The sequence below is a fragment of the Botrytis sinoallii genome (assembly GCF_014898435.1).
Source record: "Botrytis sinoallii strain Bc 23 chromosome Unknown BSIN_038, whole genome shotgun sequence".
Taxonomy (NCBI): Eukaryota; Fungi; Ascomycota; class Leotiomycetes; order Helotiales; family Sclerotiniaceae; genus Botrytis; species Botrytis sinoallii.
The window spans coordinates 282,591-308,891 of NW_024066065.1; the positions used below are offsets into that span (position 1 = coordinate 282,591).

Consider the following 26,301-nt stretch of genomic DNA (forward strand, 5'->3'; position numbering starts at 1 on the left):
GAAATTGGAGTACAATAAAAAGAGCCAATAACAGCAGCTAAATTATAAATCAAGATAGGAATAAACTGTTCAGAATCATCAACCTCATCGTCGTTCATTGTGAATAAGAAAAAGGCAGTTTACAATCTAAATCATTAATAGAATCTAAAGCTATAATAGAAAGAATATTGAAGAATCTACTTTTAAACTAAGCTATATATATTCTAGTATGTGGGGAATAGAAATGTAAAGTAATCTAATCGAAATCAGAGACGATTTGAAGAAAAATAAAGATACCCTATAAACTTAGGTATTTGAAGCACTAATATCATTATAATACTATATGGATATAGGGTGAAAGGCCTATAAGAGCCTATAAAAACGCGGATTATTTGTCAGATTGAAAACGAGGACTGCTTTTTCTAGTCCTCGTTTTCAATCCGCGCCCTTGTTTTCCCATACAAATTTGGTGAAAAACGCGGATTATTTAGTGTCATTTTAGAGTGATCCACCTCCTCCCCACCTCGAAATACACTAAATTCATTGAAATGCGGATTATTTGACGGAATCCGCGATTTGACGTCCAAACATGAATTCAAAATCCGCTTTCAAAAAGAGCGGAATATTCAGCGGATCCAGCGCGGATTTGTACATCCAAACTAGCCCTAAATGACATACCTTGAGGTGGAAAGTCTGAAGCTGAATTGACTGCTAGCAGGTATTGAGATAGAATAGTTCGTCGCTGGAGCTCAGTTGCATTTGTAGAGTCAACAGAACTCAAGTCGATGAATGCGCCCGATTCCCAATAAGTCTGCCACCACGTCTTAGAGCTATCAGTAAGATCAGCCACAGATGGCGCCCTCATGTTTCCAGCTTTACCACAGCTTGTATCATCCGAGAACGACCCTGTCATCTTCAAACTGCTGGAGCCCGGAGTTGTGAGAAAGTATCTATGCGTGCCCTCCTTAGGACCCGACACCTGACCCTTACCTTCCCATCTTGCGGTAAAACAGTACCTGGTATCGTCTAGAGTATGCTGTATAACGGCCTCGTTGTCCGCAGCATCAAGAAATGTAGAGTGTTTACTGCTTGCATTCCACACGCCGACGAATGGCGCATCGAATTTGTTCACATCTGAATATGGAAAGTCGAAAAACAAACCTAAGGAGCCAATACTAAGCAGTTCAGATTCCACATTGATGATGACAATATCAGCGTCTGACGCAGCTGATACCTCAACACGGACTTGGCTGCCATTGTACAGAAACGTTGAAGTGATTAAGCCGTTCCATAAATCAAGAACCTGACTTTTCTTCTCCAAGTCACCTTCCGTAACATTCGCATTCGCGAACCAAAAACCAATATTACCCAGATTCAACCGTTGAGGATTTTGAATTAGCCAGTTTGATATATCCGCCTCAGCTGGGTTGGGCTGGTTATAGTTCACAAGCCGTCCATGGGACCACCAGTCCAACCGGTAAAGTCTTCAATTTGTTAACAACTAGTAATCCAACAGAACTAATCAGGCCCTACCTTCCACAGATGTTTGATTTGGAGTTGTTGGCAAACTGGAGTTATGCCAACCCCATGATGACATGGTTGCAAAAGGATAGAAGGTCTGGAGCCCCGTCACATCGACACCAAATGCAAAATTACCATTGCCAACCTGCAGAGGTGTAGTCGCGGAACTAGCATTACGGTACACATTGTAGGTTTGGACGACCTCTTGTCTCTTTATTAGAGCGCCAACCTTAACGATCCAGAGAAACGACACGCAGGAGGAAAAGATAATCGAAACACGCATATTGAGTTGTGTAGCATGTCAATTGGTAAAATTGGGCAAAGATATAAATATAGATAGATTCTCCTCTTTCAGGGACCGAGACATTACCCCAGATTTTGACTACCGACGTCACACATGCATGTATACCCTTAACATTGTCCCGAGCCTTAGTTCTTCCACCACTCATATTATTTCACATATGCAGGTCAATCCTTGCTAGCGGAAGCGAGCGAGGATGTCAAGTTTTGGATGAATAATTCCAAGATATGCGAGTATATTCAAACCTCAAATAATGCTTGGACAATCACAGCAAGTTACTCGAGTCGTTGAATACCTATATAAGAGAATAATTGTGTGGGATTTGGAGGCCAGGATATCAAACATCCGTCGAATTTAAAATATTTCCCTTGATCTATTCTCTTTGTTATATGCTTTGAATTCACAACCTCAACCTCATCTCCTCTTAAACAGCTGACAATATCAACAATCCACCCCTCTAATCGGCATGATCACGTTCGCAAACATCTCATTGCTATATCAATGATCAACCACTAGTTACAAGCTACGCGCTCAATGGTACAGACGGCCCATCAATTTGAAGACCACTAGGGAGTACTCTACGCTTTAACTCCTCTGGATCGGATGGAGCTACACATGATTCAATCGGTACAAGCATGTGCATAGGTACTGACATAACAACCGGTCTTGAATTTCTTCCACAGAGTTGAAGCACTACTATCCTCTCTGTGAAGATTCTCATATAATCGAGCAACGTTTGTGATACAACAAAGTACGGCACACGATGAAACTGCTATTGTATTCGTGCCAGCTACAATACTTAGAGTAACTCCTGAGAGAAAGATTCTACTTCCAATGTTCCTTCGATCAATCATCAGCCACGGTGCAAAATTCAGGAATCCATGTATATAATTCATCATGACCACTTCATGATAACAAAAAAGCATTACTGGAAGTATCGATATAGCAAACATCCACGAAGTTTAACCTACCCACCTCTATGTCAAAAAGAGCAAGCCAATCTTCAAAAAAGGTCTGTTTCTTATTTCCTTCCATCTACACACGTTAAAGAATGAGAGAAGTTCTGCCATCTTTTATAAGCGATGACAAAACAAGTTATAGGTCATAGTGATCAGATACTTGGACATTCAATTACTGATAAAGAGCGATTGAGAGAGAAAACGAGAAGATGGCATCTTTCTCTATGCAAGCCATCATACTACTTTTCACCTTCAACACCAAAGCCAAAAAGCATCTTTTAGAACATCTCGATTGTGCTAAGCTATCTGGTTTTTGACAGCTGAAACAACTGCCATAGAATCCTGGAAAATTTCAGTGTTACTTTGAAGAAAGAAAGAAAAGCCAAGGCAAAGTGAGAATACGTCCAGCGAGCCTAAATCTTCAATTTCCACCCACCACAGCAAGAAAGGACTTCGAAATATTGTCATCCTGTGCCCATCTTGATATTTACCACTCAAACTCCGCGTCATTGTTTGCCCAATAGTTTACCTTTTTCTTAGCATTCTTGTCTCCGGCTTCCTTATACTTCTTGGCCAGATCTCCAAATCCTTCCTCCTTGACGGTATACTTTACTGTTTCGTCTTCATGCTTACCTACAACGTCGGCCACACTGGAAGTGATGTCATTGACGACCGTACCGTAATTAACTGCTTCACGAATTTTGCAACGAACCCCTTGAGACTCGCAATGTTGCGTCAGGGCTGTGTATGTTCCAAAACCTCTCTATCAAATGGTTAGTAACAGCGCACCAAAGAACGTTTGAATCGTTTTCTGTTCTGATTTCAATTTTGAAAATTTTATCTGAAAGAACATGAAGACAACAAATATGAATAACGGACACCATACTGAACAAAATTGTGACAAATTTGACGAATTGTGAATGCAGCAAGCATTGTGCAATGCAGAATAAAATGTTCCATGATTAAAGTGATGCCAAATTACACAAAACACAAATTGGGATTGGGAAATATTAAATAAAGAAATCTGTTGTGCTTACGTAGCAATTGGGACAGATAAGTCTATTGTCTGAAGTGTGTGTAGGAGAAAGTAAATGTTGGATGAAGGCTCTTTCAGTATCGTAACTTTTCCTTTAAACATGTTAGAGAACAGTTTGAATTCGGCAATTGAAGCTACTTACTTGCACAAGCGGTGAGGACACTGGTACTTTCGGGTGAACACAACCCAGTATCTTTGTGCACGGAAAGAAGGGTCTTCGGGGTCATATAGTGCATACTCCTTCTCAGGTAAAGGGTTGACAAGAGCCCGCATACGAAGAGGCGGAAGTCCACCAGTTCGGGTAGCTATATCTGTCACCGCAGATGCCTCTGTAGATGGTGGGGGGATGGGTTTTCGGACATTTGCAATGATATGCTTAGTGTCCCAGATGGAAGTAAACTTCGCGTCCTCAAGTGGCGCATCCATGAAGTTTGGAGCTTTCATGCCGGCGTCTCTGAATTGGCTTCCATTTGGCAAAGGTGGGAAATTATCTTCTTTCATGGAAGGTGCGATTGCGATTGGGAAGGAATTTTCGACATACTCGTACTGAACCTCTTCAGCGGGCTTTCGTATCTCCTTGGCTGCCTTCTTTGTAATTCCTCCCCATGGTATGCTCATGGCTTTGTCAACTTCCCCGAAACAAATCAAGTCCTCCTCTGGTTGTAATTCCATGACGGGAGCAGGGGTAGTGTTTATGATCGCTTCGTTAAGGGTATTCGATGGTATATCTTCTTCCAGGACTAAATGACTGTAAGCTAACTTCAAGAAGAGAAAGTTTTGGGGAGTTACTAGTAGTTTCCCATCCGCCAAACTCAAAGTTGGTAACCATTTCACTCTCAAAATTTGGTGGCGGTGGCTTGAAGATTGGCGCCAGCGGCTTAACATCCATAGAATTTACAGAAATATCCTGCGAATCTAAAAGGCTGTTACTAGTTCTTGGACCAGAATTGTCATCCATTTCCTTTAGGTTAGCCTTGAATCTTGCATGCAGTTGTTGACGTTGGCGTCTGCTAGCTGCCAGGTTATGTCTATCTTCAGGGTTGATTGCGCGACAGCTACCCAGTTCAAGGTGGTTGATTAGAGATCCTAGACGAATGAACTTTTTGCCACAAGCCATACACTTGAGATCTTGTTCCTTTGGGTGAGTCTGGAGTTTCATGAGATGTCAGTCAACCATGACTCGCCAGTAAATCAATTTGAATTAACCTACTAGAGTTCGATGGCGCTTCAGACCTTCCTCAGTGTGAAAGTCTGTGCTGCAGATATCACAACAGATGTGGTCTCTGTGGGTCAATTTGTGGTTGTGGAAGGCATTCCAATCCTTAAAGGTGATGTTACAGAGCCTGCAGTCTACCTTGGTATCAAACTCGCCAATCTTTGCGTCTTTGGCAGCCATATCGAAGAGAGTTTGGTTGTTATCGTACTTGATTGATGCTCTGGTTGTTCATATTGTTTATGAGACCGATCTAGAGGACCGATCTAGAGGAGTGTAAAAAGTAATGCGGTTGATTTGAGGCAAATGAATTCCCGATCTAGAAAGCAAGACCGAATGAAAGGAAAGGATGGTACTAAGAACGAATTCCTGCGTTTCTTAAGGCGCAGCCAACCTGGGAAGAAAATCAAAGGAAAAGATAAAACTTCTTGTGTATGAAAAATCGCGGGGTGAATAATATGAGTTTGACGGGAAGTTGTTTATTATGTAGAGAAGTGAGAAGTGAGAAGGGAGTGGGAAGTTTTGACTTTTGGTCGCGTAGGGTAGTTACAGAAGAAGCAAGTTGGGAAAGAACAAAAAGGAAAGGCAAAGACTACCTAGTAAGGCTACGGCGACAGCAGCAACAGACATCAGCTTTCAAAATAAATGTAAACAATAATCAACCAATGAACGATCTGCCGACAGTCAATTCTTTTAGACGATAAGAGGGGAAAAGAGGAGGGGAAAAACAAATATAAAAGTGAATACAATGGCCGATAGCTTGCGCCTATGTGGGTGGCTATCATCTCATTCTTTCAATACACAATGTAATTCATCTGAAACTTCTAGCTACCTAGGCCAACTTAATCTATTTGTACACATTGAGTAAAAAAACCCCTCTTCCTTCGTCAACACCAAACACACAGTCTTCCTCTTGACCATGATGATATGGTTACTCTTCGAAGACATGACTACTCAAAGTGACACATAAATATCAGGCATGCATTCGCTGTCTACAATCACCTTGGACACGGGCTAATATGTCTGAGCAGCCAAAAGGATCGGGAACGAAATAAATCGACAATCCGAAAAAGTACAGACGATAATACCTGAGAAGAAGGGGCACCAAATGCTAGCAGTGCAAATAGTCATCATGCTCTCTGATGCCGACACAGCAAGACCTCATCCCTTCTTTAAGATGGTTCTCCCATTCAACCATTGTTTCTTCTTCCAGCCCCTAGGACCCCACTGATGGCCAGATATCTTTCATCTTCAGCAAGTAGGGGTACAAGCTACACCGAGCTCAAGTGGGTTCGGAGGCTCAAGAAAGCATATCTTACAAATCTCCATTCAAAAGGAAAGAGTGACGATCCGTTGAGATATCGTGAGCGAAAGCTTTCTACAATTCAGCCACCAAGCAGAATCACTGTGTGGCTCCGCTGCCGAGTTTTCAGAGATTGTAGGGAAAGTTAGAAACAATCCATCCGCTTCCACAAAGATACCCGAGAATCCCTATCCGAATCCAAGAGTCTTGCGGTGGCAGGATGGCAGAGAGTTCATGTAATACATTAGATACTGCTTAGTACTAAATGTACTACTACATATTAGATCTTGTAGACATTGAATTTATAACTGCTATTACTCGCCAACGACAGAGGCAATCTCATTTATATGTGTCTATGCAGGTAAACATAGCAAAACTAGCGATGTTCAATATTGGGATGCTGAGGTCAAATGGATTGAAATCCTGATAAATCGTTAGATGAAGAACACCATATCCTACTAAGCGATTCCCCTCGATCATTGCTCATTGCTCATTGCATTGAACCAGAGTGTCAAGTTGATGATTTCTCAGTGAGTGAAGTTTGTGTGAATTGTCTCACTGTCATCATCTTTGGTCTCGGGAGTCCGGGCTACGGAGGCCGATCTGTGCCTACCTACACAGTAGTACCTATGTTTAATCAGCGAAGCTCAGCCTCTATTAAACGGAACACAAACACCAGCTGGTCTGTTATTCCAACAACTCCTTAAACAATGCGAACAATTAAGTCATGTTTCTCTGATGAATCCCATGGCTAATCTATCGCCACCAAGTCCTCCTAGATCTCCCGGCCCTTCAAGAATGTCTCGAAAATGGGCTAGAAAGTGCGAACGTTATTGTTGCATTGGCGCAACTTACTTCCCCCTTGTATTCGTATACAGTATTACTACCTGGGCTGTCTGGGTAGAAACTACAATTGGATTTCTGGCAGATGGCAGCAGAACACACTGGATAGGTAGGCTTTATTTTCGCAAATAAATTTTGCAAAGCTAATATTTCATAGGAAAGGGGACGTCATTTCTGGGAATCATTACATATCTTCTCCTGAATTGGTCATACACGGCTGCGGTCTTCACGAGTCCAGGAACTACCACGGCCGCAAGTCATGGATATAGCGCCCTTCCGACACACAATCCTGTGGCGACAAACTTTACGGTGAAATCGAATGGAGAATTGCGCTATTGCAAAAAATGTCAAGCAAGGAAGCCGGATCGATCTCACCATTGCTCAACATGCGGAATTTGTGTATTAAAGATGGATCATCATTGCCCATGGTTAGCTACCTGCGTTGGGCTGCGAAATTATAAGGCCTTCCTCTTATTCCTGATATACACAACATTGTTCTGTTTTCTCTGTTTCGCAGTCTCCGGGACTTGGGTTTGGAGAGAGATATTGAGCGATGGAGAATATACCGATTCATTGTTACCCGTCAATTATGTGATGCTAGTGGTAATTTCTGGAATTATAGGGTTAGTCTTAGCAGGTTTTACAGGATGGCATATTTTACTATCATCCCGCGGTCAAACGACAATTGAGTGCCTCGAGAAGACGAGATATTTATCCCCATTGAGAAAGACTATGCAACATCAACACATCCCTGAAGAACAAGCTGAAGGATCATACGAACAATTAGAGAGAGCTCGAGCAAGAGACCGATATGAGCAATATCTTGACGAACAAGATTCGGAAAAATTGCCTAGCGCATTTGATCTTGGGTGGAGGAGAAACTTCAAGCATTTATTCGGACCCAAGGCATTATTATGGGCGATTCCTATACCCACTACCACTGGAGATGGATGGAGTTGGGAGGCAAGTCCAAAATGGTTGGAGGCTCGAGAGAAACTTGCCCGAGAAAGAGAAGAACAAAGAAATAGAGAAAGGGCCGCCGGCTGGGGCGAGCCAGCATCTCCAATAGTACCCCTTCCAAGATCAGAAGGAGCTGGCAGGCATTATGTTTCCTATCCTACACAACCCAATCGAGCCAACCGTTCTCAATCCAAAGCAGACCGAATCTTGGGGCGCAATCCAAATCAATATGCGGATGAAGCAGACTCAAACTCCGTCTCGATGCAAACACTGCAGCCAAGAGACAGCGATGAAGATCCTTACGAAATCAGCAGCGACGAAGATGAGGCGGAAAGAAAAATCCTCGACAGAAAAGCTGCCGCTGGGTGGCCCCAGAGAGTTGGGGTGGTTACGAATACATTACTAGGGAATACGATAGCACGACAAAAGGATGACACGAGAGGATGGGATGGACATTTACATGGACACGATGATGATGTAGATTAGATGTCAAGATTTACACTGATTTCTCCGGGTTGGAGATCATCGATTTCGTCCTTTGTATGATACAGATTAAGCTTTGGATACTCATAATATCGGTGGATGGATGGATGGATATATGGAATCTCGGAATATGCCATGTTATAATATTATCATTCCTCATAATAATTACTTCATTTCTATGATCGAATAAAGTTGTTGCAGGTAATCCTCTATAGGCTGTCTCGTTTATTCTCTCCCCTAAGAATCGCTGCAACACTTCTCTACTTTTCACCTCCTTTTCCTCGCGCCTTGTTTTGTCCTTGGCACTAAGTTTGTCCGGCTGCTACCCCTTATCTTCTCAGATTAGCAGCAATATAATACACATTAATGTATATTTTGATGAGTGAAAAGAATCGGATATTGATTCCCCGGTTGTTGTAACCCTTTAAATCTCCAGGGGCAAGGACTATTAGAATGTAGTATGACCTATGATGGAAAAGCTAGCTATGACACCATTACAATTAGACACTATGAACAGCTGTTTCTTGTTCCCGATGATATGACGCCATGCGTAAATACGACAATCGCTAATAATGCTATGGAAAACTTGGAACGAAGTGAGCTATGTAGCGCAATGTTGCTAAGGTTTGATTTAATGATTGACAGCGAGTCAATACCGTGACGTTCACAATAACTCTATTCGGCTACCAGATACAGCCCCAACTCTAATGTATCTACGTAGTTGTGTAATACTACCGTGTTCTTATATCCTACAATCCAACAGTGCACCAGGTGGTGGTCCACCAGATGGTCACACTTCTCACATGCCATCCATTTCATTCCTCGCCAGTTCAAATCTAAGAAAGAGGTTGGATGGATCAATATCTAATTCTACTATTCATCTGAAATGCGCTGCGTAGTCATCTATCTTACTGTCTAAGTGCACCCAGTATGTGATTATGTAATCATTATCAAAGCCACGTTAACTTAACTATCATAGCATGTTAATCGTTATCTACGGCATGTGCTCTGGTGCTGTTCGCGCTTGTATCTACGATCGACCTGTCCAGTTACACCATAGCGTTGAATGAGCAGCCACTAATTATTTAAAAGAAATCTATTACTCATTTACACACAAACGACTCTTTAAATATCGTATTGATCCTTCAGTTAACAGGTCAGGTAACCTCTCTTTCTAGCCCAGAAGTTCAATTACTATTTCCGATCAATCCTCAATCATGGCTCCTGGTTTCAATACCAAATCTCCCACGTTGAAGCGCATCAGTAAGCTATTCTATACCCCACGATCGTTCCTCGCATGTGTTAATGAGTGGCGTAGTGAAAGAAGCCGCCGAACTCTCGCAACATCCATCTCCAGACTATACAGCTTCTCCAGCTTCAGATACCGATTTGTTCGATTGGCACTTCACATTGCGCGGCCCTCCATCCTCATCTTTCGCCGAGGGTATCTATCACGGACGCATCGTTTTGCCTCCCCAATATCCTCTTCGACCTCCTTCCTTTAGATTTCTGACACCGAGTGGAAGATTTGAGGTGAATCGTGAGATCTGTCTAAGTATAAGTGGGCATCATGAGGAAACATGGCAGCCTGCGTGGGGAATACGAACCGCCTTAGTAGCTCTCAGATCCTTCATGGAAACTAGTCCTTCAGGGCAATTGGGAGGGGTTGATGCGAGCGATAGCGTTAGAAAGAGAATAGCAGGGGAGAGTAGGGGGTGGAAGTGCGGTGTTTGTGGTGGAAGGAGCTGCGAGGAGATTTTAGGAGAAGCAGAACAGCTTGCGAAGGAACTCGAGGGTGAAGGGACAAGTTCTAACAGAGAAGAGGAGACAGTACCACCTGACATGCAAATAGGGCTCAAGAAGGAGACTAGAGCGGAAACGGGATCAAACCAGGAGAAAGACGAAGGAAATAGTAAATCCACGGAGGATGTAAAGCCAGCACAGGCTGAGAGTGAGTATCCACCTGCGAGGCCGGCGCAGACGGTGCCTCAACCCACAGCTACGATACCACTTCCTCAACTTCCTCAACCTCAAAGACAAATGGCACAAGCTCGTGTTCAGTCAGATGAAGGCGTACCCGTATGGGTCGATAGGGCTATTGCCGGGATAGTTTTATGCTTAGTAGTCATGGTTTTGAAGATGCTATTGGGGAAATAAACAGGGCTTTAGGGTGTTTTAGTTCAGGCTTTCTTCGAACAATCGTATTAGTGGGTCGGGAGGCATGATGACAAGGCGTTATTGGGCTGAGCGGGTATGGATCTTGGCGTTTACTAAAATTTGATACCATTATACAGAGAATGCAGGATACTTTTCACGTAGCCTAGTTGGCACCTCATTGTATCAAAACAAGAATTCTCGCGTGTAGTGAGTAAGTTACGGACAGCACAACATGACAGTAGCTCCATATATCGCAGATGTCAGGTTCCTGGTTCTCGATGCACGATATTCTCTTGGGATCAGAATTTTAATTGCTGGGCTCTTTGTGTTAAGTATGTCAGACTCGAATCTCACAAATTTCTTGAGCTGCTTGAAGTGTATTTGACCAATCTTTCGAGATAAAATCTTCAATGGTTTGTTGGCTGTTTAGAAAAAAAAGTGGCTGATCAATATGCACGACTGACGGTAGGCAGTTGGACAATCAAATGGGCCATTTGACGTGCAACTGTACATTGCTATCTTCTCTAGAGAACTGATTTTACTGGAATTCCGAACAATTTCACTCAAGCTTCGTTATCGCACTCCACAAACGGCCACCATTGATGTAGTAAATTGGCCAATCCACATTCGTCACAGTCTACCCGTCGATGTCTTTCCTTTGCTTATAGTGGTATAATCTTGTACTACAATGACAGAGAGCTCCTAATATGGTAGACACTATACTTTCGTACTTATCCATTAGCCAGAATTTTCTCTCAGCTCCTCTTTATGTCTTTCGCAAATCACAACAATCAGACGATCTAAACATTTCCGGTCACTAGAGAAAGCTTCGTATGAAAGGCGGATGGCACAATGCAAGTTGCTTCGCTCTTCATCAAAGAGAACAAGAGTTTTAGTTTTAGGAATGTATTGAAACGATTTCGAGGCCGCATTCTACCAACAAAGACTTCTTTGAGCACAGCTCCAAATGTTACTTTATTCGAGTGACTTTTACAAGCTTCAAAACATTTGATAATTGAACTGGCATTGTGTTACCTTTAACATCACGCCGCCCGAATCAATTCTCGATAACATGCAAGAGTCCGAGGGTTCTGAATGGCAACGCGAGCCGTTACCAGATTTCTTGAGAAGTCCGGGGCTACAAAATTTTATCAAGGAAGTTTACAAGGGCAAAAAGGCCAAGCCATATCCCCAAGACTTTGGCCTCCATAATTTTGAGTTGGATCTCGGCGATGCAGCTTATGATTACGCTGTATCGGATGGACCTGTTAAGCAAACATGGGGAGATTTGAGTCAATGGTTCAATGCAGAGCGTGGCTACGACGGTACCTCACCAAAAGTAGCTCCCCCGAAAGAATCCGACGAGCTTGACATACAGCCGAAATACAATGATTTGTTTTGGGATAATCACAGCATTGACTCGATTTCAAAACAAATCGCAAGTCATGCGCGGGACGAAACTTCAGACCCTCCCATCGATTATTATCATAAACCAAAGCCTTTCTTGCGTGGCTTGATTGATTTCCAAAATATCTTTGGCCACAAGGCTACCGAAGCCCCTCTCTCTGGGTATAGTAAGCAAAATCTGCGCGAGGATTTGATTGCTGCGTCCTTATTTCATCATATTGCGACAACGATTTTGAAGAATCCTTTCTTCTTCTTGGATGATGTAAAAAACTTGAATGGGTCAGTCGACGGCCCGCATAATCCTGTCGACAAATTATATCATGATCTCCTCCAGCGTAAGTAATCACCAGCCGAAATGAACCAGTATGCCGTCTAATGCAGTCTCGCATAGATGAATCTCTACAAAACCAGCATGTCGCCAAATCCTTCCGGGCGCATACCCTTAGGTTACTTAGGCCTCAAGAGGAGTATAGCTATAGTAAGAGCATCGCAGCCATAACAAATGGCAAGATTCGGAGAGTAGCACAAGCTCGAGCAAGACAATGGTTGAGAAGCGAAGCACAGGATCTTTGGCTGCCGACCATCGACAAAATCGACGAACATGAAGTTGAGATTCTTTACGAAAGAGCTGCGGAATTAGCAGTTGAGGTTGCTTCCATGACATGGACGGATACTCAAATAGAAACCTTGAAAGATTATACGCCTTTGCCACATCCTACTATTCCTTGCCTCCCTTTATCATTCTGGAAACATTACAAAGCCGACCCAGCTTTGCATCATATCTCAGACATGTCGAGGTATCTTTTCGGAGACATTCCTGTGCCACCACAAGACCTAAAAGTTCTAAATGAGCTCGAAAAGCAGGTTAAATTGGTCAGATGTAGACTTGTCATATATGTGCACATTGAACATCCTTCAAATCTAGAAGCAAAGCACCCGTATCTTGAGGTCGAAGGGTACCCGTTCCCAGACCCGGTCCGGGTTAAAGACTGTCCAGAACAGATATATCTGGAGTTACCAGAATTGGAAAAGCAAGAGCCTGATCCCCGGAAGCTAGAAAGAGTCTACAGCGATGAAGACTTGGCCAGACTGCCTCCGAGACTGCGCGGCATGTTCGGAGACAAGCTCACTTGGCGAAAAGTGTGGAAGTTTTACAAATGGCTCTTTGATTCCGCTCTCTATTATATTCCGTTTTACGCGGTGGCGTTGGGAATTCCTTTTATACTTGCATGGGGCTTTTACAAACTTCTCTCCCTTGGAGCTGATGAAGAGGTAGATTTGTGGTTTTTGCCTAATATTCGGAATCTATTTTACTCTTGGCGAGATGCATTGTCCTCATACTTCTTCGGAATCCTTGGCTGGCTGGGGATTTTAAAATTGTATGATCTAGCGATGACTATTCTCCATAACATTTTTACTCCATGGCTTGGAACCTTTGCTCACGGGAGGGAATTAGCCCTTCATTCCGTCACAGCTTGGAGAGAACATATGTCTGGCTTGTATGATGCCACCGCGGAATATGTCGTTTCCACAAGAATATGGAATCTCCTCCCTGATGAATGGGGATTGCTAATTGGCTTCCTTTGTTTTTTTATTCCGTCTGCCATCTTATATCATCTGGCCGGCAGGGGTTTTGCAGGAGCGCCAGGCCCAGCCCCACTGTACATACGTCCACTCATAATTGTTATCTTAATCTACCAGTCGTTATGGTTTGATTCTGTACGAGGCGCGCTTACAGATTTTACTGGCTACTTATCAGATGTACCGAAAATTGTGATAGGTATGTTCGAGGGTTTATTGAATCTCCCAGAAACCTTCAACTGGATGTTAGAATGGATTTCTGGAATTGGTGGCGATACGAGCGTCACTATTATACCAGAACTCGACCCAAGTCAGCCTGGGGTTTCGATAAAACCAGAGCCAGAGCCAGGAACACATGATGATGTTCCACAGCCTTTCCAATTAACCCCAAAAATGGAAGAGGAGCTTTCGCGAACAACACTTGGAGGGTTATTAACAGGTTCAAAACTTGGGAATGCAATACGAATATCGAATCTTTCAAAAGAACAAGAATTATCGAGTATCGCTGAAATGCTAGAGCAGTCGCAACTTAGCGAAACATTAGAAGATTTTGGATTTGGGCAATCGCTCGTAGGAAGAGAACCCACCGGGCAATCTTTGAAAGGGTCTTTGCTTGGATACATATTAACAGGATCTGATACTGAAAAGAGGCTAGTAACTGCACAGCTAGGAGCAACATTGGCAAAATCGGAGTTTGCAGAACAGTTTGTAGGATCTGAAATGGCGAAAACGTTAACACAATCTGAACTCGCAGAACGAATAACCGAAGCCTTGAACACAGACCTGGGCTTGGGAATACTAGACTCGGGCTTGAAGGGGCATGCGAAGAAAATGACGTCTGTACCAATGCTTGCAAAAGTAATATCAGGACTCAATCTGGCAGAAACGCTAGAAGGGTCATTGCTTGGGAAGATATTAACGGGATCAACTTCGGGACCTATTCTTCCAGTAGAAGCTCTTACTGCGTGGGAGGGACTCGCACCACCAGAACCATATATTCCTGGAACACTTGTTATAGGGGTAGAACCTGCTTCGACGATTGTCACGAAGATAACGACCATAGTCATGAAGCCAATAACGATGTTACTCAGCCCCTTTCAATTGATAGTAACGAAAATAGTGTCAGTACTAATGAAAGCACCAATGATAGAATCTCTTCTACCGACGTTGACGACAGTAGCGAACACAGCTCTGAAACCATTGGCTCCGGTGATAGGTTTCTTGGGCGGTTTATCCTCTACCACCGAGCAATCATCTGACCAAAAGCCGGGATTTACCCCAGAAACTGGAGCACCAATATCGGGTTCTGTTCTTCCAATAATAGCGAAAGCGTTCACTATAATTTTGAAGCCAATTGCATCATTAGTGGCCAAGTTCTCCGGTTCATCCTTTACTGATTTGCCTGACTCATACCTAAAGATATCTTTCGATCCAGCTAAGGTGTCATCCGTCATCACTTCGCTAATACTTCCCGTGCTTGGCGTGGGTTTCTACATAGTTGTACGGCGCTACATAGCAGCCTGGACCCAGGGAAATCTCGAAGAACCCGTACCCCCCCAAAGAAACAGAATACGTGATCTATTCACCTATGTCTTTCATAAACTTCGCTCAGCTTATCGCTTGTTCCGTCGATTTCTCGGTGTATTGGCTCATCTATCCAAATATGTTTTCCGTCCATTTAGGTTTCTCCTTTGGCCATTTATATTGCTTCGCATGTTAATTGTCTATGTTCTTCGCCCACTTAGACCGTTGGGCTACCCATTCGTTTATGTTTATTGTCAGATTACCAGATTCGGTGGTTATATCTGGCGATCAATAGTTGATCGAATACCATCAGGACGCTATCTACTCATCCAATTTCTGACTCTAATCGTGTTTACATTACATCTCATGATGCCTATACTTTTATATGCTTATTGGCTGTTCGAGCAATACCAAGATTACCGTCACCCAAGGCCTCAACTGCGCCAATTACCATTCGTCAACAGAATAATCGGTTTTTTTATGCGCGTATACGAAATAGTTCTCCAACTATTCGCAGACACAAGACAGAAATTAGCTGATTTGTACAATTTTTTACACTTGAATGCCTTTGCTCCCCTCCGAGGGATAATCGATGCAACAACATTCTTATACAGACAAATTTTTCGCACCTGGAACATATTTTCCCGCACTTTAAAATTGGTTTTTTATTCGACGGCTTTCTTGATCTATGTATTGTTTGGATGGGAGACAGAAGCCTTTTTTGACCCCGGACAAAATCCAGAAATTCTTTTGGCTCTCCGAGCTATCCGCTCTTATCTTTGGAAGACCCCTTTCGCTCGAGTTATAGTTCCTCTTCGTGGAGATGATTTGGCCGATCATCGTTTCCCTGGGTTTGCCCAGCGTCGTCATCGCTCTCTCCCTCATCCACAGTGTGAGTAACTTTTTCCATCCTTCAAATATTAACAATAGATCGTATAGACTAACACTATACAGGGTTTCCCTATTTCCACTTGCTGATTGGGGCATCTATCGGCATTTTCGCATACCTTACCGCAGGTGATCACCCTAGTGGCCGTGATTTTCTTCATCGTACCAGTGACTTGAACTCGACCTTGGAAGAAATATTAAAAAATTGAGATCATGGAAAGTTTTTGGCAATTTTCTTTGCTGGAACCGTACTACATAAAATTCATGGTCTTGTTTCAAGGGCTCTTATTAGATAAGGGAAGACTGTGTATTCAATCCATTCATTTCGAGCGTCTTGATTTGTAGCGCATAGGGAATCAAAATCAAATAATCAATCTTAAAACTGTATATCTGATGTTTGTCCAGAGGCTTGAACCAAAAAAAAAACCCTCAAATCTTATATTAAAACCATAAACTCCATAGTGTTCCCACAAAATTCACAGTGTGTTCCCATCTTACAGCTCAGTTATGAATCGAGTATTACATGGTAGCTCTGTAAAACATAGACTATTATTTCTTCTAAGATCGCAAATACACCACCCAGGAAACCGGCCTTTACAATCTTATGTGTCTTTTATTTTTACTATCCGGAAGAAACTACCTAGTAGCATCACAAGCGCACACGACTTATTTACTCATGTCAATCTCCAGATCTTGATGGTATACCACTTCAAGAAAATCGGAGTTAATAAAACGACGCAGTTCTCCAGTGGTAGCTCTTGCATATGAAACAATAAAAGTTCTTTCGTGATTGGAAACAGTTTCTATTCGATGAATCATCAAAGGGTGGGAAAACTACAACATATTACGGAAAAAACTGGCAGGTTCCTTATTAAGTTTCATTCAACTACAACGAGCAACTAATCTAGGATCTGAACCATTCACAATGATTAAAATTCATCATTTTATCTATATAAAAACATCGATGTGAACACTTGCCACCCCTATATTGCTTCCTATCTCTTATGTTATGCCAACAATGAAGTCTGTGGCCAAAGTACTCCAGTTTTTGGTCAAATCAGGACCCAAAGAGCTCAACTCTCACATATTGCACAAAGCTAGCCCCAGTATTAAAAATCTTTCACCGAATAGCCACAAACGCAAAGACCTCATCAACCTTCTGCTATGCAACGTAGATTCACCCACTTTCTCGCAGCATCCGATTATAACCACTTTTGCAGACCTAGGGCGACCGATTCATAATACCATGGGCAGATACACAATTTGTCTGACGACTGAGGAACATCGTATGTATACTTATGCCAAGTTCTTTGACGACCTCTTTTTTGCAAATAAGGTGAGGGATCTCTGTAGCTTTCTGCGAAAAGACACCGGAGTAGAAAGTGGTGCATTCGGCGAATTTGTGCAGTGGAAAGAGAAGCCACAGGTTGTAATCTATACCGACCTTGGTAAGAGGACGAGCTTGACAAATGAGAAAGAAAAGAAAATCTTTTTGGAAAGACTTCTGGCTGGGATGTGCTGGGCGTTTTTGTATATTTATGAGTGCAAGGAGCCATGTTGCTCGGAGTCACAAGCAGGGGGCGCTGAGCTGGAAAGACTGTTTGACGAACTGTCTAGGGTATCAGAGAAGGATTTGGGTATTAAGTTGGAGTTAGAATGGAAGGAAGAAGGGTTTTTGAGGATAGGAACGTCCCCCTTTTCTCCTGTTCGCTATGGTGCGACAAGGTTCTATTAAACGAGTGTGATTTTCAATGTATTTGAGCACTCTGCATGCATTTGCTTTATAGAATAGCAACACACAAAACGATGACATTATTGATTATCTTAATCTTTTTCATTGCTGATGCCCAGTATTTCATGTATTCTATATACTTGAATAAAATGCCAAAGAAGAATCATATTCACGCGTACCGATGCCAGCCCTCGTTTTGCCCAACAGACACTCCGTTGTCTCTGAAAGTTACTCCCGTGAAGAATATTCAGATTCCCTTTTCTTTGCCCTCTGAACACACTATATATTCAGGATCGTTAAAGGCTCCGGATCGCCCCGGAAACTTATAATAGCTCTACGAGATTTCGTATAGAGAGTTCCATGTGGAGGTTCACTAGAGCCTGAAAACATCCAGCCTCATATCACTCATATCTATTTCAATGAATTCTTAGATATAAAAACTTTAATCAAATTATTTTATTGTGTTGACGCATGTTCTGAGTGAAGTTGATCAATCTTGAGTCTCGCCCTAATGCTTCCGAAAGCTAATCCGAATCAAGTTTAGCTTATCTATCAACATTTCGGAGCGCGGATTGTAAGCTTTGAACAAAAAGTCCCAACGTGCCACTCGAGTTGAAGGTTCGTGAGAATCCCTAGCAGCTTGTCAATTTTTCTCCATTCTTTCACATCCTCACCTCCCTCTCTTGAACTTCTTCGCCGAGGGTCTTCTTTCTTATCACATAATCCCATCTTCAAGATGTCACGAATCCTACGACCAGCGAGTCGTTTCATTTCTTCAGCTCGCCCAACACGAAATGCCTTCCAATCTTTTTCCCGTCTACCGGCCATTGTGCAAAGCAGAGGATACGCAAAGGAGAGTGGTGTTAAGGAATATACAGTCAGAGAGGCTTTGAACGAAGCCTTGGCCGAAGAATTGGAGTCAAATCCAAAGGTCTTTGTTCTGGGTGAGGAAGTCGCTCAGTACAATGGCGCATACAAGGTTACCAAGGGTTTACTGGATCGTTTCGGTGAAAAGAGAGTTATTGATTCTCCCATCACTGAATCGGGTTTCTGCGGTTTGACCGTCGGTGCTGCGTTGGCAGGTTTACATCCTGTGGTAAGGACTTTTTTTCTCCATTTCCTCGCCTTCCACTGGAAGTCTATCGAGATAAGAGAGAGTAATGGCTAAAACCCGGTTCCACAGTGCGAGTTCATGACTTTCAACTTCGCAATGCAAGCTATTGATCAAATTGTCAACTCCGCCGCCAAAACTCACTACATGTCCGGTGGTATTCAACCCTGTAACATCACATTCCGCGGACCCAACGGTTTCGCATCTGGTGTCGCAGCACAACATTCACAAGATTACTCTGCATGGTACGGAAGCATACCCGGTCTCAAGGTCGTCACTCCATGGAGTGCCGAGGATGCCAAAGGATTACTTAAAGCTGCCATTCGCGACCCCAACCCTGTCTGCGTTCTCGAGAACGAATTGCTGTACGGTCAATCTTTCCCAATGAGCGAGGCTGCTCAGAAGAATGACTTCGTTATTCCATTCGGTAAAGCCAAGATTGAGCGTGCCGGAAAGGATCTCACCATCGTCACTTTGTCCCGCTGTGTTGGACAATCTCTCGTCGCAGCTGAGAACCTTAAGAAGAAGTATGGCGTCGAAGTCGAAGTTATCAACCTCAGATCCATCAAGCCTTTGGATGTCGAAACAATCATGACCTCCCTTAAAAAGACCCACCGTCTCCTCGCTGTCGAGTCCGGTTTCCCAGCCTTCGGTGTCGGCGCTGAGTTACTTGCCTTGACCATGGAGTTCGGTTTCGATTATCTCGATGCTCCAGCTCAAAGAATTACTGGTGCCGAAGTCCCAACCCCATATGCTCAAAAGTTGGAAGATATGAGTTTCCCTAACGAGCAGTTGATTGAGAACTATGTCGCCAAGATGTTACGATTGTAAGAAGATGAAAGTTTTTAGAAGTGATAACGAGGATGATGGGCTGAGTTTGGGAGGGGTGGAGGACGTGTATTAAATAGCATACTCCTGGCAAATATACCAATAAAACCTTTGTTTGAACCCGTGCCATACTAATTTGGATATAAGTAAGTGTGAATTTGTGAGTGTTTTATTATGATCTACTTTCCTAAACTAATCCGACATCTCGAAACCCAAAAACTGTTGCCATGATCTCCAGACAGTTGAGGGTCTACCCCGTGTCAAATCGTTCATGGTGGGTCTTTTGTTTAACAACGACTTGGTATCCCATGGCTAAAGCCACCTTAAACAGAAATCATCGTTAAAACATTCAGCCAAAATTTCAAAAGCTTCCTGGCGTTCAAAATGAATCCAGTATTCTAATCCCATCGATTTTATGATTATCAGAAAACACCCTTTGTTATATGGCGATTCAGTATCACTCAAACATAAGTATCACAAGCACAAAATGAGCACAGATGCCTGTTACTCAAATCCTGATTTCTCTACAATGATATGATATGTGGTGCTATTAGTGCAAAGAACTATCCGAAACGCTCCAAACTCCTCGTAAGGATTGCTCCGTTTCGCTGCAGATCGAAGAATAATCAAAAATAAGTTCCCCAAAGCCGTTTCCCATCATTCTGAGCTTGCGCATAAAACAAAGACATCACCGCTTAGACACCCATAGTAAAGTCGTGCTCAATACCTGGTGTCACACTTGCCATGAACTGGGATTTCGTTAGCATAATTCACTATAGTAGAGGTGCAAAATAACTGACCTTCAAGAATACAACGAGGTATTGGTCCACACGGATAGCAACCTCTTCCTCCTCATTGGCAAAATCTTGATCATGTTGTAATACCTCCCACTCATCGTTGCCATTCCCACCAGCTTTCAGACCTTCGAGGACAGCCTTCTTATCACCAATTTTGGTCTTCTCGAAATCGTCAACTAGGCCCTCCATTCCGGTATCTTTAGAACCAGGTACTGTCTTGCCTTGTCTTTGCTTCTCTCGTCGAAGCTTTAAAGCCGCATCTGCACGATCCAGAAGGGTCTTCATGACACTGGCATGTTTGCAAGGATGGATGGAGGCCATCTTGATATTGTCGCTAAAGTATGGGAAGTCTTCCAAAGTGACGGTCTTGTCCTTATAGTCCCCTACGATATCCTCCATCATAAGGTGTGGTGGTAGGGGTTGGGAGCTTGAGAGATATCCTGAGAGGTATAGTCGAGGAGTTCTGTAATAGGGCGTGTATGCGATGTAGATAGTATATGTTCGACGAGATCTGATAAATAAACTGTTAGTATCCAGTCATCAGATTAAGCTCTAGAAATACTTACGAACTTGCATTGTCAGCCTTAGGATCACGAATAATAGCTTCATCGTCATCATCGTCATCCTCCATATCTGGAATATCATCCTCATCATCTTCTCTCTCGCCCATTTCACCGCTCTCATCTACTGTTCGCACATCTCTCACACGGGCTTCTTGACTGGCGGCCAACCCTCCAGTCCTCAGCCAACCATCTTCATCATCGCCTGGAGAGTGAGGACCGTCGCCTCTGAAATCCTCCCCATCTCTAACGACAGTTTCATCATGACCTGCGTCGCCTGCAAAATCATCATCGAGTCTGCGATGGCAAGGCACGCCACGGGTAACTAGAAACTGCTTGCCAGCTGGTAGATAGTTGGCGCGCTTGCTTGTTGGGGATGCATCAGCCCATGACCATGTTGGAAACTTGAATACCAAATAATCTCCAGCTGCTACGAATTCTTCTGGTGTGATCTGACCATTGGTGCGAAAGGTTGAGGTATTAGAAACGGGGGTAAATTCTCGAAGTCTATCGAGAGTACTGTGGAGGAAGTTCATGATGGCGGGGTTGTTTCCTTTGACGTTGAGCGGGGTCTCAAGGGTATTGCGAGATGTTTATCTTGATGGTATTTTCAAGATTTATCTATCGTTTATGATTTTATTTGGATGGGTTGAAAGGAATCCGGAAGGTTGAATGCGGGTTGGATTTTATATGTATGTGGGATATGGTGAGTCAATGGTAGAGTAGCCTTATGATGATGTTCTTATCGATAAGGCGATAACCTTCGAGACGGTGAATGATTTAGTCCATGTGACCCTTGACATTGGTTTTTGTATTAGATACATGTTCTCTATAAACATCCATACTTCTGTTACCATGACTTCCCTATGTTAAAGATAGATCGCATTATGTTGAAACACATTATATTAGATTCATATATCTTGCTCAATATCGAAACAATAAAATTACCTACCTAGGGAAGCTTATGGTATCGTGAATCCGCTACTCCACGCACGCAAATACAACTTTCCAAATCCGGAAGACAACGAATACATTGTACACTCAGTGAACCCTTTTCATCCATCAAAACCGTGCATTACATGGAAATATTGAATCTATTCTGGAACAATAAATCTACTGACAATATCAATCACGTGTTTAGACACCTGCAACGTTCGAAAGTGTGAAAGCTTTGCGTATCTGCCAAGGACATATTAGTTATTTGCTCAGTCTAATCAAGAAGTGCCATACTGGTATGATAATTCTTCCAAGTCAATCGTATGAAGGATGCGTATCATGGTATTATCCACCATCTAAAAATCCTGTATCCCAGTTTCTCCACCAACTGTTTTCCCAGTTTCTTCTTCCCCTAACCATTCCGGTTCTTCATCCTCGAACCATCGCTCTTCAACGTCCCTATTTTCAATATCGTCCCATTCCCCACCAGCATCTACATCTTGATAATCAAAATCTCCATCTTCCCCCCTAAGAAACTTGAGTGTCATCTCAAACTTCCATCTCTCGAAGCCGTCCTCCTTACTCCTCGGTACTTCATCCGGATCTTCAGGTAAAACTTCACCACTTTGACCTCTGGCATAGCTCAAGTATGGAACCCCATGATCTTCTTGAATGCGCCCAACACCTTCATCTTCATCCTTAGGGCGCGAATCAGAGCTGCCCTTCAATGCAGCAAGCTTAGCTTCTGATCGATATAGATCTGCTTCCAACACACCTGGTAGAGATACTTATTACCATCAGAAGAACTAAAGACGATCGAAATCATTGAAGATTTGCCTACCAGAATAACCTTTTGCTCGTCCATCTGCTTCTCTTTCCGCGGCAGTCTGGAATCTCCTGATGCATCGGTCATATAATAAAGGATCTGAATATAATTAGTTATCAAGTTGTCTAAGTCAATATAGCAACAATTGACCTGCAAGCTCTAGGTCCGGGGCAGTGAAATATGATGGATGGCGATCAAGGTACAATTTCCTGCGATTTTTAATCCGTATGCGAGCTACACGCTCTGCAGAGTCCCGTGTTTGTGGCTCCGGTGTATTGGGCTCTCTGTGAGGCATGACGATAGGCTCAATGTTGTGGGGATCAATATTTGGATGAATGGATTCTGAAGTCATGCGTAAGGAATTTAAGTGGCGAGATTGGTCGATTTTCGCAGTTTGTTGTCAGATTAAGAGATGATAGATAGTTACTTTTCACAACAATGCCTAGTAAGCATCAGATATGAAGTTTTAATCTATGGTGATTTGATGAATGATATTTACCCAAGATGTATTGTGAATATCCGAATGAAACGTTGGTTGATAATGGGGGCTCAGTCGTGGCAATGAAGTACACCGGGGTGCTGGTATTATGAGTCGCCTCGGCTAGCCTTAATCGGTTAAATTCATATACTGTAGTCACGTCTATCTGACCAACATACAAATTATTTTAAATCTACAATTCAGGAAAGCATTCACGAAATAGTTCTCTAATCTTGAACATGTCTTCAACTCTTCACGAAAAGGCGCTTGAGCCTCCGTTCATAACCGTCGAAGGGATTCCCAACTTTCGAGATCTAGGCGGATATCCACTCGCATCGAGACCAACTTCGCATTCCGTAAGACAAGGAGTTGTCTATCGCTGTGGTGAGCCTCAAAGAGTTACTGAGAAGGGAATTGCTACTATGCAGCAGATGGGAATTACTCATATCTATGATTTGAGGTCTCAAGATGAGCTTGTTAAAAATGCGGCAGCTGGTAGGGGTGGAGTGGTAGAGTGGGAGGGCTGTCAGCGAATCTTCGCACCAGTATTCCCGACGGAGGACTATAGCCCGGAAAAAATTGCCATCCGATTCAAGGATTATGCCTCAAAGGGTACCGAAGTAGGTTTTCTTGATTAGAAGCTGTGGAGAGAAAATATATAGCTAAATGGCATTCTGAAGGGTTTCACCTCGGGCATATACCGATATCTTGAACAACGCTCCAAACTCATACAGAACTATTCTTCTCCACCTTGCAAATGAACCTTCCAAGCCATTGATCGTTCATTGTACAGCTGGTAAAGATAGAACTGGTGTTCTTTGCGCATTGATCTTATCTCTCTGCGGAGTTGACGACGAGGTTGTCGCACGGGAATATAGTTTGACAACATTTGGACTTCCGCAAGAGTGGAAAGCAGGAATCATCGAGCATTTAATGACACACCCAGCCATCAAAGATGATCATGAAGGGGCAGAAAATTTAATTAGCTCCAAGTATGTAATACTTTCCCTTGAAAAGATATGTTGCTAACAAAAGCTAGAGCTGAGAACATGCTCGCTACTCTTAAGATGCTCCGTGAGAAATTTGGTGGGGCCGAATCATACGTAATAGAGAAATGCGGTCTTACAATTGATGAGGTAGAAAGGATTCGTAAGAACTTGACCATAGAGTCACCGGCTGTTCACAAAATTGCTTAGAAGACGGGATGGATAGCAATCAGATCCGAGAAATGCCTCAAGATCATGTAGGCACGTGACCATTTCGCTTAGCGTTTTCTTGGAGCTTTGATCCCAAGTGTAACTTAGAAATTTCCTCACTGCGGGACCCCACGGTTTTTATCAACCACCCTCAATCCTCCTTCTTCACTACCTCAATTGAGTTGTTTTTATGATGAATCCTTCTTCAAGATGTCCGAACTTACTCGCGTCTGGATCTGCGTATGCAAAGTCCTTTCTTAATCAAGTACCTTCACGATCCTTCTCATTGACCCCTCCAAAAAATGCACGAAGAGCTACCAGAGCAAGGCGATCGCTCTTCAGGTGGCTTGGCACACAAGGAGAGAACTTCAGAAACCCATTAAACAACTCAACAAATTACATGGGTGCCTACAATGCCGATGGTAAATTAAAAAGAGTCGTGGAAGCTGCGGCGGATGCGCGAAAAGATGGTGTTCCAAAGCCCGACAGTCAAAATGAGCCTGATGCAAATGGTAACAAGGAATTGCCGCCACAAACCTCGAGAGATATGGTACCTTTCCCGGGCAATCGAAAGTTTATAAGTCAATCGGTGTTGAGCGAAGAACTACGAGAGCTCATTTGGACAAAAATTATGCAGGATGCTAAGTCGGTGAGAGAAGTGAGTGCCGAACTTGGAGTTGAAATGAGCCGCGTGGGAGCAGTCGTACGTTTGAAGGAGATAGAGAAAGAATGGGAACGAGCGGTATGTCAAGATTTCTTTTTCAACAACCTAACTTACTTTGTGATGATTTATAAAATTCGATTAGTCTTCAAGACAACTACATGGTTACAAAATTATGCATGCGAGCCTCTCTGAAAGTTATTTACATTTGTGTTTTATTTTGGTATTGTTCTTCAACCACAAATAAGCTAATGTTCATTGTGCTAGGGAAAACCTCTTGCGAGACCATACGCCGACGCAGTCATGTCAATGGTCCCTGTAACACAACTCAATACAGGGACTGGCAAAAACACACACGAATCGATTAATGACTTACCTATTCACGTAGCAACGGGACAACAAATCTTCCACCCCACTTCAGAATCAAGACATTTTACCCGAGAGGATGCTGCGAAGATTTTCGATGAGAAACTTCTCCCCGCAGACCAAAGAATACCACATCCCGAATTGATTGAGATGCATAAAGATTTCAAAGCTGGATTGTCTCGAGATGAACGAACTGCGCGACAAGATGCGCGAGATGAAGCGGAAGAACAAGTGAGGCAACGTATCGCTGATCGCAAAGCAGCGGAAGAAGCCAAGATAATGAAAGTCAACACACCTCGATGGGAATTTAGAATCAAGGAAATCAATGTTGACGACATTGGTAAAGATGGTAGAGGAGCACATGGAACAGGTTGGAGGTATGGAAGACCTTTGATGGATAGAAAGAGGGGACAAGTAAAGATTCCCACGAGTGTCCAATAAGTGATGATCATAAGAGTTCTTATCATAAATGTATATTCATGGAGTTTCGAGGTTGGGAAGGGGTATCATGACATTAGCGACTATATTGAGCGCGTTTTTGTACATTTATCTTGTACGATACCAAACTATCGGGAGACCAGAAGGATTGAAGGATTTGCATATCCTTCCAGGTGTATTAAATACTATTGCGTCTAAAGTACCAGTTGAAGTACTT

At 43.0% G+C, this 26,301-nt stretch overlaps 11 protein-coding genes across 11 annotated transcripts; 7 read left to right on the top strand and 4 right to left on the bottom strand.

Annotated features, from left to right (window-relative positions):
- Nucleotides 1–574: 574 nt before the first annotated feature.
- EAF02_011992 (uncharacterized protein) lies at nt 575–1,783 on the bottom strand (the record flags this gene model as incomplete). Its single annotated transcript, XM_038908040.1, has 2 exons — nt 575–1,401; nt 1,513–1,783. The coding sequence occupies 2 exons, from the start codon at nt 1,781–1,783 to the stop codon at nt 575–577; spliced, it is 1,098 nt and encodes a 365-aa protein (XP_038752215.1).
- A 1,258-nt stretch (nt 1,784–3,041) lies between these two features.
- Nucleotides 3,042–5,192, bottom strand: EAF02_011993 (uncharacterized protein; the record flags this gene model as incomplete). The annotated part of the gene is made up of 5 exons (XM_038908041.1): nt 3,042–3,523; nt 3,798–3,888; nt 3,939–4,536; nt 4,586–4,943; nt 5,007–5,192. 5 exons carry the CDS (start codon nt 5,190–5,192, stop codon nt 3,248–3,250), a joined length of 1,509 nt encoding a protein of 502 aa, XP_038752216.1. The 3' UTR covers nt 3,042–3,247.
- Nucleotides 5,193–7,059: 1,867 nt separating this feature from the next.
- On the top strand, nt 7,060–8,601 carry EAF02_011994 (uncharacterized protein; the record flags this gene model as incomplete). Its single annotated transcript, XM_038908042.1, has 2 exons — nt 7,060–7,264; nt 7,313–8,601. 2 exons carry the CDS (start codon nt 7,060–7,062, stop codon nt 8,599–8,601), a joined length of 1,494 nt encoding a protein of 497 aa, XP_038752217.1.
- Nucleotides 8,602–9,517: 916 nt separating this feature from the next.
- On the top strand, nt 9,518–11,359 carry EAF02_011995 (uncharacterized protein). Its single transcript, XM_038908043.1, has 2 exons — nt 9,518–9,861; nt 9,917–11,359. The coding sequence occupies exons 1-2, from the start codon at nt 9,816–9,818 to the stop codon at nt 10,753–10,755; spliced, it is 885 nt and encodes a 294-aa protein (XP_038752218.1). The 5' UTR covers nt 9,518–9,815; the 3' UTR covers nt 10,756–11,359.
- A 468-nt stretch (nt 11,360–11,827) lies between these two features.
- EAF02_011996 (uncharacterized protein) lies at nt 11,828–16,364 on the top strand (the record flags this gene model as incomplete). Its single annotated transcript, XM_038908044.1, has 3 exons — nt 11,828–12,497; nt 12,554–16,159; nt 16,222–16,364. The coding sequence occupies 3 exons, from the start codon at nt 11,828–11,830 to the stop codon at nt 16,362–16,364; spliced, it is 4,419 nt and encodes a 1,472-aa protein (XP_038752219.1).
- An 809-nt stretch (nt 16,365–17,173) lies between these two features.
- EAF02_011997 (uncharacterized protein) lies at nt 17,174–17,890 on the top strand (the record flags this gene model as incomplete). The annotated part of the gene is made up of 1 exon (XM_038908045.1): nt 17,174–17,890. The coding sequence occupies one exon, from the start codon at nt 17,174–17,176 to the stop codon at nt 17,888–17,890; it is 717 nt and encodes a 238-aa protein (XP_038752220.1).
- A 733-nt stretch (nt 17,891–18,623) lies between these two features.
- On the top strand, nt 18,624–19,829 carry EAF02_011998 (uncharacterized protein; the record flags this gene model as incomplete). Its single annotated transcript, XM_038908046.1, has 2 exons — nt 18,624–18,983; nt 19,071–19,829. The coding sequence occupies 2 exons, from the start codon at nt 18,624–18,626 to the stop codon at nt 19,827–19,829; spliced, it is 1,119 nt and encodes a 372-aa protein (XP_038752221.1).
- Nucleotides 19,830–20,521: 692 nt separating this feature from the next.
- On the bottom strand, nt 20,522–21,719 carry EAF02_011999 (uncharacterized protein; the record flags this gene model as incomplete). The annotated part of the gene is made up of 3 exons (XM_038908047.1): nt 20,522–20,575; nt 20,627–21,134; nt 21,190–21,719. 3 exons carry the CDS (start codon nt 21,717–21,719, stop codon nt 20,522–20,524), a joined length of 1,092 nt encoding a protein of 363 aa, XP_038752222.1.
- A 756-nt stretch (nt 21,720–22,475) lies between these two features.
- EAF02_012000 (uncharacterized protein) lies at nt 22,476–23,297 on the bottom strand (the record flags this gene model as incomplete). Its single annotated transcript, XM_038908048.1, has 3 exons — nt 22,476–22,906; nt 22,961–23,044; nt 23,096–23,297. The coding sequence occupies 3 exons, from the start codon at nt 23,295–23,297 to the stop codon at nt 22,476–22,478; spliced, it is 717 nt and encodes a 238-aa protein (XP_038752223.1).
- A 365-nt stretch (nt 23,298–23,662) lies between these two features.
- EAF02_012001 (uncharacterized protein) lies at nt 23,663–24,619 on the top strand (the record flags this gene model as incomplete). Its single annotated transcript, XM_038908049.1, has 4 exons — nt 23,663–23,932; nt 23,970–24,043; nt 24,104–24,415; nt 24,463–24,619. The coding sequence occupies 4 exons, from the start codon at nt 23,663–23,665 to the stop codon at nt 24,617–24,619; spliced, it is 813 nt and encodes a 270-aa protein (XP_038752224.1).
- A 193-nt stretch (nt 24,620–24,812) lies between these two features.
- On the top strand, nt 24,813–26,087 carry EAF02_012002 (uncharacterized protein; the record flags this gene model as incomplete). Its single annotated transcript, XM_038908050.1, has 2 exons — nt 24,813–25,361; nt 25,548–26,087. The coding sequence occupies 2 exons, from the start codon at nt 24,813–24,815 to the stop codon at nt 26,085–26,087; spliced, it is 1,089 nt and encodes a 362-aa protein (XP_038752225.1).
- Between the last annotated feature and the right edge of the window lie 214 nt (nt 26,088–26,301).